The following is a 12,674-nucleotide window of genomic DNA, read 5'->3' as shown; positions in this document are numbered from 1 at the left end:
TCTGAGAGGATGCTAACTAGGTCAGTATGAATACAGCTTGGTGTGCGGGGGGAAATTACGGCTTCATTTGGAAGTTATCTCTCAGGTTCCTGAGACGCAAGAACCTCTGCCCAGTGGGCTTCCTCTCATACTGGGTAAGTTATCTACTGCATGAATCTCACGCCTGGGTACGTGCAGGTAGAGAAAATAGATTTAGTCCACACAGGCCTGTAAGCTACCTGAGCAGCCTCTTCTCCCCTTAGGGCATGCTAATTGCTTCCAAGGTCAAGGTCAGTATTTGAAGTCTATGAATGACCTAGTTTCTTTTGCATGGTCATGTGGTCTTGGGAAAAGTACAGAAAACGGCTGCCCAGAAGGAATAGATTACGTGAAAAGTCCCTAAAACTGTTAGTCATGGTCATCTCAGACTGTCTTTCATCTGAAGAGTTCAAAGATGCTTTTCCATCCAGGGACGTTTTTCCAGACGGGAAATATTAAGTGCCCTCAGGGAACTGGTGAGCCCAGAACAGAACTCCTGTGATTTTCCTCTCCTACTTCTCTATTTCCATCCTTAGTGGAAAGCACATGCTTCAGTTTCTTTTACCACCCTTAAAAGTTACATAATCCTGATGGATATCTTCTGAATTTTGAAAACCTAGTCTTTTTTGGAAGAATTTTTGTTAATGACATTTACAATGTCTATCACCAAACCCTCTAGAGAACACCGTGAAAATCCTTAACCATGTGTATTGTACTTTACAGAGAGCCTAAATTATGGATTAACCTATTATATTTTATGTTGTTCAAAACTACCTTTTAATAAATTTTTCCTGTGACCTACCTTAACATTAGCTTTTCACAGAATGTGTCATCCTATATGTAAGACACTACAACATTCAAAATGCTGTTTATTCCTGGTGTATCAAATCTTTTTTTTAAAAAGATTTTATTTATTTGACAGACAGAGATCACAAACAGGCAGAGAGGCAGACGGGGGTGGGGGGAAGCAGGCTCCCCGCTGAGCAGAGAGCCCGATGTGGGGCTCGATCCCAGGACCCTGAGATCATGACCTGAGCCGAAGGCGGAGGCTTAACCCACTGAGCCACCCAGGCGCCCCTGGTGTATCAAATCTTCAAGTAATTTTTAAGCATTTTTTTTTCTCTCCAACCTCATGGTTTTTATAAGACACAGATGTGTTTGTGAATGTACACGTACGCACCTCTAAGCATGGGTGAATGAGTGTGTGTGCCTGCATGCATGAGAGAGAGGTCTGTGGAATATGAAAAAGCCCCCTCACTCATTTCACATAATCCTGAGCTATGTCATCAGGAAGATCGTTATTTTTCTTCTCGTGTTCTTCTTTACATTCCATCTTTGTTCTATCTTTGAGGAAATGAAAGAAAATGAGAAGGGAAGTAAGGCACCAAGGAGAAAGGAGAACGAGGAAAGTTTTCATGTTTAGATGAGGCCACGCAGCTCTGTTTCACACCGTTTGTCCATGATTGCAACCACCACCATGTCCTGAGTGCTCACAGTGGTGCTAGGTAAGCACTTTGTGTGCATTAATTCCAGCAGCACCGCTGCCTCAGTTCTGAATGAAGGAGCCAGGGCATGGAGATGCATAGGTAACACACACACAGCCGGCAAGTGCCCGAGCTGGGCAGGGACGCCAGGCTCCATGTCCACACCAGGAACCTTCAACCGCCCCTCCTCGGGGCCCAGGAAGCTTGATCCCTGAAGGGCTAAACATTACTGTTGAAATTGTAATCATTTGATGATCATTTTAAATATAGTTTACTTGTATAAAACTTGAAATGAACCCATCACTGGAATTATTTGCTTTGATATTTATTTTTTTGACAGTCCCTTTTATTTTCATAGTGAAATACTGTGTGGTCTATATCATTACCCATTCCAATACAATCTCGCATGGTTTGGAAGTGGAAGCCCAAAACTTACAAATTTAGAAGTGACAGTAATAGTTATGCCCTACATGGACATGGGAATTTATCGTTCATATAATGCTTCTACGTTCATTGTGTCATTTACCTTCACTACAGCCCGCTGAGGGAGAGAGGACTGGTTCTGGTGTCATTTCATAAATGTGAGAAGAGGCATAATAAGTTGCCTCATTAAGTTCCCTATTTAACAGCCTAGCTGGTAAAACATAGGAGCCAGAATGTGAACCACCTTTTAACTCCAAGTCCAAGGTTCTTGTTGGGACCCTCTATACTTGTTAGGATTCTGACAAAATCACTTGTCTCGTGAGTTTTTCTGATTTTATCCAAGAAGTTATCCAGGATCATCCTATAATTATGCTGATGCCACATGGCTTGGTAAGACTCCTTGAGGAACGCTTGGGTGGCTCAGTCTGTTAAGCTTCCAACTCTTGCTTTCAGCTCAGGTCATGATCTCAGGGTTTAGGATGGAGCCCTGTGTCTGGGTTCATGCTCAGCACAGAGTCTGTTTGAGATTCTCTCTCCCTCCCCCTCTGACCCTCCCATTCGTGCTCTCTCTCTAAAACAAATAAATAAATATTAAAAAAAAAAATACTCCCTGAGGAACACTGCCAAATGCAGTTACCAAAATCTCAAAAATTGCTCCAGGGCTTAGCAATCCTCTGTTTTTAGCAACGTCTGTCTTTATTTTTTGGAATAACTCTGAAATATGTTTATGTTTGCTGTTGCACCTGATAAGTATGCATAGTGCATAGACGACAGAGACGAAGGAGGGAAAGAAAGAATGAACACGTGAATGAAAGGAGGAAGGGAAGAGGGAGGAGGGGGGACTCCAAGCTGTCAAATTACCTGGCTATTAAAGATTGTTATCAATCCTTTCTGAGAAGCTGTGATTAGTAAATCCAACTGAGGGACCTTGACAATGCATTTAATCACATCCCGTCTTCTACTACCTGCCAACAACATAATATGCATTTCAGTTCCCAGCAGTCAAGATCCTGAAACTAATTTGTTAGGTTTGTTTTTAAAAGAAAAGAGTAAGCAAAGAAACTTTTTACTTTTTTGCTGAAAAAGCAGATTAAACCATAAAACTCAGCACCTGTTGCTTTTCTTAGCACTAATTTTTGTATTTAAACTCAATTAGCCAGCATATAGTACCTCATTAGTTTCAGATGTAGAGTTCAATAATTCATCAGTTGCATATAACACCCAATGCCCATCACCTCATGTACCCTCCTTCATGCCCATCACCCAGTTATCCCATCCCTCACCCACCTTCCCTCTAGCAACCCTCAATTTGTTTCCTAGAGTTGAGTCTCTCATGGTGTGTCTCCCTGAGTTTCTTCCTTTCCATTTTCCCTCCCTTCCCTTATGATCTTCTGTGTTGTTTTATATATTCCACATGAGTGAAACCATATGATAATTGTCTTTCTCTGACTGACTTATTTCACTCAGCAAAATGCCCTCCAGTTCCATCCAAGTCAATATCAATGGTAAGTATTCATCCTTTTTGATGGCTGAGTAATATTCCATTGTAGATATGAACCACATCTTCTTTATCCATTCATCTGTCGATGGACATCTTATTGCTTTATCATCATCCCTGGAGATACTAATCTGAATCTATGACACTTTCCATATCGATGTCCTGCATGAATTCCTAGAGAAAATGTATATATACTCATGTTCCTGCCACATATTTTGCAGAGAACATGTTTTGCAAACATCTTTTGGAATCATTCCATTTTGAGATTTCCACATCTCTCAGGAATCCTTTCTTTCAACAGTCACCATCATGATTTACACAGAGTAAAAGCCTAATATGATCTCGGGCTTTTGGGCATAAGAGAATAAAACCACCTCAATGTTGTTATTAAGGATTTTTTGTTTGTTTTTGAGTGTTTTGAAAAAAAAAACCAACCCAATTCCTTCATGGTTTTCTGTTTGTTTGGTTGGTTTTTTGCCTATGTGCTGAATTGATAAAACCATATATATGGGACCTCTTTCCAGCATGATCAGTTTTCATAATTGTAAGCTCTTCGGAAAAGCAAGTGGACATATCTCATACTCCAGTGTTATCAGCCTAATCCACGCATTCTCAAAAGACAAAATACAGTCCTCAAGGGGGTGCAGACTGGTTCTTGGGGGACGTAAATGAGTCTTGCTCTTTTTGTGTATAAAGCACAGATACACAAACTTACGTAAACAGATACATAGTACATCTGACATGTTAAAGTGTCATGGAGTTGGGGAGGAGTGCAGGGGGTGCAATAGGGGAAAAAATGTCTAAAAGACTCCTAGGGAACCCTTATACTGAAACAAACATGAAAACAGTATAAAGAAAAACTAATGAAAGGAAGGTTAAGAACAGTGTCCTGTTCCAAGCTACCACCACTCCCTCTCCTTTGGCTCCCCCCAACCTGGGCTATTTTCAACTGCAGGTGTAATTTCTGTCTTCAGCTCCCAATTTTTTTCTAAGAAAATGTTAAAACCCATATTCATTTGGAAAGGAAATTAAAAATATCACCTGAAATTACAACTCGCTGTTTTCTGGAAATAAGGAAAACCAAATTTTCTTCATCCATCTGGGATGCAAGAGAATCTTCTTCAGAGGAGAAGTATCCAAAGATCTAAAATGCCAAACAACACGCATATAAACATGTGCAGTATCTCAAAATTGGTTGTAATGTAACAGGTTTGATATTGGTTGGAGTTTAATTTGGATGAATGGTCAACACCTTGCTTTCTAAATGCCAGGGCACTGCCCGTAGCCAGAGAAGGCAGCTAAATATATTCAACACATCCTATGCTGATGGCCCGTGATTTCTACACAGTTGCTGATTCTTCTTTCTGATGGATGAATTGGTGTACCAGGCTGGTGTCTTTGCTCAGACTCACAGTTCTTTAAGGAGCGAACATTTTTGTTTGGCAATCAAATCAGCCTTCATCAGACAGGGTCCCCACTGAGAACCTTGACATCGAATTTGGCCATTCCTACCCATTTTCCATAAATCTTCCTGGGCAAGTTTTTCATCCCTACTAAGGGGAGTTTTAGCATTTAAGAGATAGTATAGTTTCTCTATTTAACTGTTCCAAATGTTACTCTCTAGGCACTGCATGAAAATAAATTACTATGAGAGAATCCCAAGGAGGAAGAGTATTCTTTATTTGTAGATAAATTGTCAAATTCTGTAATTCCAAGGAATTTGAAAAATAAGATAGTTGTTCTTCAGTTGTCTTGTGAATAAGCAGAAGTAAAATTCTCATAAATGAAGGACACAATTATTTCTCATACAGGTGAGCCTAGTTAGCGCCTGTCAGTGAATGAAGGAATGAACTGTGGCAAATTGAACATTAACATATGTACAAACCACTGGGAATCCTTTTAAAGTGCAGATTCTGATTTAATTGGTCTGGGGTGGGGCCAGAGAGTCTGCATTTCTAATGAGCTCCTCATGAGGGGCCACGCTTTTGGTATAAAAGATCTAGAGACCAAGTCGACTGAAAATAATCAAAATCAGCCATATATTAGCTTTTTTTATTTTTCAAAAATTTTATTTATTTATTTATTTATTTATTTTCAGCGTAACAGAATTCATTGTTTATGCACCACACCCAGTGCTCCATGTAATCCGTGCCCTCCATAATACCCACCTGTTTCCCTGGTGGCTCTGCCCAGAGGTCTCTCTTCTGTTTCAGGACATGGGTCCTCTGTCTCACACCAGCAATGGCCCTTCAAATATCACACTGCCCCCCATCCCACCGCAGATAATCCCAGATAATATCCCTACTTTAATTCAGCTGATTAGCAACATTAATTGCACCTGCAAAATCCTTCTGTAGCAGTAGCTAAATTAGTGTGTGATTGAATAACCAGGGCATGGGATCTTGGAAGGGGGCACCTTTAGAATTCTGCCTATCATATACTCATTTTTAAAGTGCAGTTCAGTTTGATTTACATTCCTTGCACAAAATGCAACAAAAACATGGCAAATGCTTGCAACCAATTTAACTCCAGACTACAGTGAGGCATAATTTTTAGATAATAATGTAAATCGATGATGTTAAAGATGATAATTTCTGTGCTAATGAATTCCAGGGTTTCTCAGGGTCAGAGAACTGCACACCACATGTATTATTACTGAATTTGAGTTCTGTATGTCTATAATACTTATATTGTGAAAGCAGTTTACAGATAGTTATTTAACTCAATCTGCAATTTTGCAGTAATTCTTACAGACATAGCAACAGCATATCTGTTAAGTGTCTGAGAACAGATGTGGAAGGCTGGCCTTTGACAGGCTATATTGGTTCTTTTGACTAGCACTGGGGTCTAAAGCCAGGTTCTATACCTACTAGTCACATGACTTCAGGGCCCTTCCTTAATTTCTCTGTGCCTGAGTTTCCCCACCTGTAAAAAATAATAACCCCAACCTCACACCTTGGTGTCAGAATCAAATGAGGAAATCATGATTAGATTACTTAGTAAATAGGAAGACAAGAAAGTACCTGGATGGGTCAGAGGAAAAAGATGGCGGAGGAAAAGCAGACCTAAATTTCCTCTGGTCCAAGGAATTCAGCTAAGATAGTTACCAAACCATTCTGAACACCTACAAACTCAACAGGAGATCAAAGAAAAGAACAGCAGCAATTCTATGAACAGAAAAGTGACCATTTCTGGAACGTAGGACTTGTGGAGAAGTGAATCTGAGGCGGTATATGGGGAGCGACCGTGGTGGTGGTGAGGAGCCTCCATCAGCCACTTAACAGCAAGCAGTAGAGCAGCTGCAGGAAATCGGAAATTTCAGAAGTCAGCTCCGCAGAGGGACGTCTCTCCAGAGGCTAAGCAGGGGGTGGAGCCCTGGCAGAGACAGTGTGGTCTCAGGATCCTCGGGGTCACAGGAAGACCGGGGGTGTCTGAGCGTAGCAGAGCTCCCAGGTGTCGGAGCGGGGAAGGCAGAGGTAGAGACGGAGCTGAGCAGTGAGCTCTCAGCTCAGGGTTACCTTAAATCATAATCCGAGGTAGTCGAACCACAGCTCTTCAAGCAGGGACACCACAAGTGGCAGCTCCAGGGAGACTCCCCTTCCTGCTCTGGGAGAAGCAGTGCAGCAGGAATCTGCCGGGTTTGGGGAGACTCCAAACGGGGCCACATGCCAGAGATAGAAATGTTCAGCCACAGGCCGGGTGAGCTCGGAGCATAGCCTGAGACCAGGGAGACAAGAGGGACTGACGGCTTTTCTCCGAGGGCGCACTGAGGAGTGGGGCCCTGAGCTCTCAGCTCCTCCGGCTGGAGACCGGGCAGCCGCCATCTTCATTCCCGTCCTCCAAAGCGGTATGGAAAGCGCTCAGGGAACAAAAGCTCCGAGCGCGAACCCGAGCAGATTGCTTAGCCCCGCCCCTGGCAAGGGCAGTGCGGTTTGGCCTCAGGCAAAGACACCTGAGAGTCACGGCAACAGGCTCCTCCCGGAGAAGATCAGCGAGAACCTCCAGCCGGACCAAGTTCACTGGTGAATGAGAACCGAGGAATTCTAGTTCTAGTGGAAGGCGGCACCTAGAATTCATGGCTTTCCTCCCCATGACTCTTTAGTCTTTCAAAGCTAAATTTTTAAAACTTTCTTTATTTTTTCTTTTCTTATTTTTGTTTTTTGTTGTTTTTTTAAATTTTTTTTATTTACTTTTTTTAAGATTTTATTTATTTATTTGACAGACAGATTACAAATAGGCAGAAAGGCAGACAGAGAGAGAGGGGGAAGCAGGCTCCTCGCTGAGCAGAGAGCCCGATGCGGGGCTTGATCCCAGGACCCTGAGATCACGACACGAGCCAAAGGCAAAGGCTTAACCCTCTGACCACCCAGGCGCCCCTCTTTTCTTATTTTTGAAAAATTTTTCCTCTTTCCTATTTTAACCAAATCTTGTTTCAACACCTTTTTCAAAATCTTTTTTCTAATTTTCAATTTTATAGTCATATGCTATCCATTCACTGTATTTAACATATATATATATATTTCTTTCCTTAAAGTTTTGGGATACAGTTTCTTCTAACAGACCCAAATATACCCTAAATCTAGTGTATGGCTTTGTTCTACTCTCCTGCCTGATCACATTCTCTCCTTTTAAAAAATTTATTTATTTATTTTTTCTTTTCCCCAACTTCTTATTAATTCCTTTTTAAAAATCTTTTTAATTTTCATCTTTATAGTCATATTCCATCCCTTCATCATATTTACCCTTATTTTTGTGTATATATATATATATTTTTTCCTTTAAAATTTTGGGAGGCAGTTTCTTCTAACAGACCAATATACACCGCAAATCAAGTGTGTGGCTCTTACAACTCACCAGCCTTGAGATATATATATATATGTATGTATGTGTATATATATATATATATATATATATATATGTATATTTACACTTATATTTATATTTATATTTTTCTGGAGTTGTTGTTACCCTTTTAACATTTTGTTCTTTCATTCATCTGTTCTTCTCTGGACAACCTGACAAAGTGGAAAAACTCACCTCAGAAAAAAGAACAAGAGGCAGTACCAACCACTAGGGACATAATGAGCATTAGTAGGATGTTGGAACTAGAGTTCAAAATGATGATTATAAAGATACTAGCCATGCTTGAAAAAAGCATGGAAGATACTAGAGAATCCCTTTCTGGATACTAGAGAACCAAAATCTAACCAAGTTGAAATAAAAAAAGCTATTAAGGAGGTGCAATAAAAAATGGAGGCTCTTACTGCTAGGATAAATGAGGCAGAAGAGAGAATGAGAGATACAGAAGACCGAATGATGAAGAATAAAGAAGCTGAGAGAAAGAGTGACAAACAACTACTGGATCACAAGGGGGGAATTCAAGAAATAAGTGATACCATAAGATGAAACAATATTAGAATAATTGGGATTCCAGAAGAAGAAGAAAGAGAGAGGAAGGCAGAAGGTATATTGGGGAAAATTATAGTAGAGAACTTCCCTAATTTGGGTAAGGAAACAGGCATCAAAATCCAGGAGGCACAGAGAACCCACCCTCGAAATCAATAAAAATAGGTCAACACCCTGTCATCTAATAGTAAAATGTAAAAGTCTCAGAGACAAAGAGAAAATCCTGAAAGCAGCTCGGGACAAGATGTCTGTCACCTACAATAGTAGAAATATTAGGTTGGCAGCAGACCTATCCACAGAGACCCAGCAGGCCAGATAGGACTGACATGATACATTCAGAGCACTAAATGAGAAAAATAATGCAGCCAAGAATACTATATCCAGCTAGGATGTCATTGAAAATAGAAGGAGAGATAAAAAGCTTCCAGGACAAACAAAAACTAAAAGAGTTTGTAAACACAAAACCAGCCCTATGGGAAATATTGGAAGGGGTCCTCTAAGCAAAGAGAGAGCCTAAAAGCAACATAGACCAGGAAGGAACAGAGATAATGTATAATAACAGTCACCTTACAGGCAATACATTGACACTAAATTCATATCTTTCTGTCATTATCCTGAATGTAAAAGGGCTAAATGCCCCAATCAAAAGACACAGGGTATCAGAACAGATAAAAAAACAAGACCTGTCAGTATGATGTCTGCAAAAGACTCATTTTAGACCCAAAGACACCTCCAGATTTAAAGTGAGGGGGTGGAAAACAATTTACCATGCTAAGTCATCAAAAGAAAGCTGGGGTGGCTATCCTTATATCAGACAAATCAGATTTTAAGCCAAAGACTATCGTAAGAGATGAGGAAGGAAACTATATCATACTTAAATTGTGTATCCAACAAGAAGATCTAACAATTTTAAATATCTATGCCCTAATATGGGAGCAGCCAATTACATAAACCAATTAATAATCAAAATCAAGGAAACACATCAACAATAATATAATAATAGTAGGGGATTTAACACTCCCCTTACTGAAATGGACAGATCATCTAAGCAAAAGATCAACAAGGAAATAAAGGCTTTACATGACCTGCTGGACCCAGATGGACATCACAGATATATTCAGAATATTCCATCCCAAAGCAACAGAATACACATTCCTCTCTAGTGCACATGGAACATTCTCCAGAATAGATCACATTCTGGGTCACAAATCCGGTCTCAACTGGTACCAAAAGACCAGCTTCCCAGGGGAATTCTACCAAATGTTTAAGAAGAATTAATACCTATTCTCCAGAAACTGTTCCAAAAGATAGAAGTGGAAGGAAAACTGCCAAACTCATTTTATGAGACCAACATTACCTTGATTCCCAAAACTAGACCAAGACCCCATCAAATAGGAGAATTACAGACCAATACCCCTGATGAACTTGGATCCAAAAATTCTCACCAAAATACTAGCCAAAAGGATCCAACAGTACATCAAAAGGATTACTCACCACAACCAAGTGGGATTTATTCCTGGGCTGCAAGGTTGGTTCAACATCTGCAAATAAATTAATGTGATACAGTACATTAAAAAAGAAATAACAAGAAATGTATTATACTCTCAATAGATGCTGAAAAAGCATTTGACAAAGTACAGCATCCTTTCTTGATCAAAACTCTTCACAGTGGAGGAATAGAGGGTACATACCTCAATATCATCAAAGCCATCTATGAAAAACCCACAATGAATATCATGCTCAATGGTGAAAAACTGAGAGCTTTCCCCTTAAGGTCAGGAACATGACAGGGATATCCACTATGACCACCTATTCGATGTAGCACTAGAAGTCCTAGCTCAGCAATCAGGCAACAAAAAGAAATAAAAGCCATCCGAATCAGCAAAGAAGAAGTCAAACTCTCTTTGCAGATGATATGGTACTTTATGTGGAAAACCCAAAGACTCTACTCCAAACTGCTAGAACTCATACAGGAACTCAGTAAAGTGTCAGGATATAAAATCAATGCACAGAAATCAGTTGCATTTCAATACAGCAACAACAAGACAGAAGAAAGAGAAATTAAGGAGTTGACCCCATTTACAATTGCACCCCAAGCCATAAGATACCTAGGAATAAATCTAATCAAAGAGGCAAAGACTCTGTACTCAGAAAACTAAGAATACTCATGATAGAAATTGAGGAAGACACAAAGAAATTGAAAAATGTTCCATGCTCATGGATTGGAAGAACAAACATTGTGAAAATTTCTATGCTGCCTAGAGCAATTGACACATTTAATGCAATCCCTATCAAAATACCATCAACTTTTTTCAAAGAAATGGAACAAATAATCCTAAAATTTATATCAAACCAGAAAAGACCCCGAACAGCCAAAGAAATGTTGAAAAAGAAAACCAGTGCTGGCAGCATCACAATTCCAGACTTCAATCTCTATTACAAAGCTGGAATCATCAAGACAGTATGGTACTGGCACAAAAACAGACACACAGATCAATGGAACAGAATAAGAGAGCCCAGAAATGGACCATCAACTCTATGGTCAACTAGTCTTCGACAAAGCAGGAAAGAAAATACAATGGAAAAAAGACAGTCTCTTCAACAAATGGTGTTGGGAAAATTGGACAGCCACTGCAGAAGAATGAAACTGGACCATTTCCTTACACCACACACAAAAATGGACTCAAAACTGGTGGAAGACCTCAATGTAAGACAGGAATGCATCAAAATCCTAGGGGGGAACACAGGCAGCAACCTCTTTGAACTCAGCTGCAGCAACTTCTTCCTAGAAACATCACCGAAGGCAAGGGAAGCAAGGGTTAAAATGAACTAATGGGACTTAATCAAGATAAACAGTTTGCCCAGCAAAGGAAACAGTCAACAAAACCAAAAGACAACAGAAAGAATGGGAGAAGATATTTTCAAATGACCTATCATATAAAGGACTAGTAATCAAAATATATAAAGAACTTATCAAATTCAACACCCAAAGAACAAATAATCCAAACAAGAAATGGGCAGAAGACATGAACAGACAAAGAAGACATCCAAATGACCCACAGACACATGAAGAAGTGCTCAGCATCACTGGGCATCAGGGAAATACAAATCAAGACCACAGTGAGATACCACCTCACACCAGTCAGAATGGCTAAAATTAACCAGTCAGGAAATGACAGATGTTGGTGGAGATGCAGAGAAATGGGAACCCTACACTGTTGGCAGGAATGCAAGCTGGTACATCCACCCTGGAAAACAGTATGGAGGTTCCTCAAAAAGTTGAAAATAGAGCTACCCTACACCCAGCAATCACACTACTGGGTATTTACCCTAAAGATACAACTGTAGTGATCTCAAGGGGCATGTGCACCAGAATGTTTATAGCAGCAATGTCCATAATAGCCAAACTATGAAAAGAGCCTAGATGTCCATCAACAGATGGATGGATAAAGATGATGTGGGGGATATATATTACACACACACACACATATATATGTATATACATGTACGCATATATATATGTGTATGTATGTGTGTGTGTGTATATGTGTGAATATACATATATATGTATACACACACAATGGAATATTATGCACCATAAAAAATTAAATCTTGCCATTTACAATGACATGGATGCAACTGGAGGGTATTATGTTAAGTGAAATTAGTCAATCAGAGAAGGACAATTATTATATGATCTCACTGATAGGAGGAATTTGAGAAACAAGACAGAGGATCATAGGGGAAGGGAGGGAAAAATGAAACAAGACAAAACCAGAGAGGGAGACAAACCATAAGAGACTCTTCATCTCCAGGAAACAAACTGAGGGCTGCTGGGGGATAGG

General features: G+C 40.0%; 1 protein-coding gene across 1 annotated transcript in view; it reads right to left on the bottom strand.

Annotated features, from left to right (window-relative positions):
* LOC111150881 (WD repeat domain 64) overlaps window positions 1–12,674 on the bottom strand; it is a 136,385-nt gene that overhangs the window by 109,361 nt on the left and 14,350 nt on the right. Inside the window, exons 3-4 of the mRNA XM_022508551.1 lie at window positions 4,465–4,567; window positions 2,787–2,890 (exon numbers count right to left, since the gene is read on the bottom strand). Of these exons, the coding sequence (XP_022364259.1) occupies window positions 2,787–2,890; window positions 4,465–4,567 (207 nt within the window). The remainder of the gene's footprint in view (window positions 1–2,786; window positions 2,891–4,464; window positions 4,568–12,674) is intronic.

Source organism: Enhydra lutris, unplaced genomic scaffold (genome assembly GCF_002288905.1).
Source record: "Enhydra lutris kenyoni isolate GAN:26980312 unplaced genomic scaffold, ASM228890v2 scaffoldscaffold24, whole genome shotgun sequence".
In the NCBI taxonomy this organism is placed as follows: Eukaryota; Metazoa; Chordata; class Mammalia; order Carnivora; family Mustelidae; genus Enhydra; species Enhydra lutris.
Note: the sequence above shows the minus strand (reverse complement) of the source record. Positions and strands in the feature narration are given on the sequence as shown.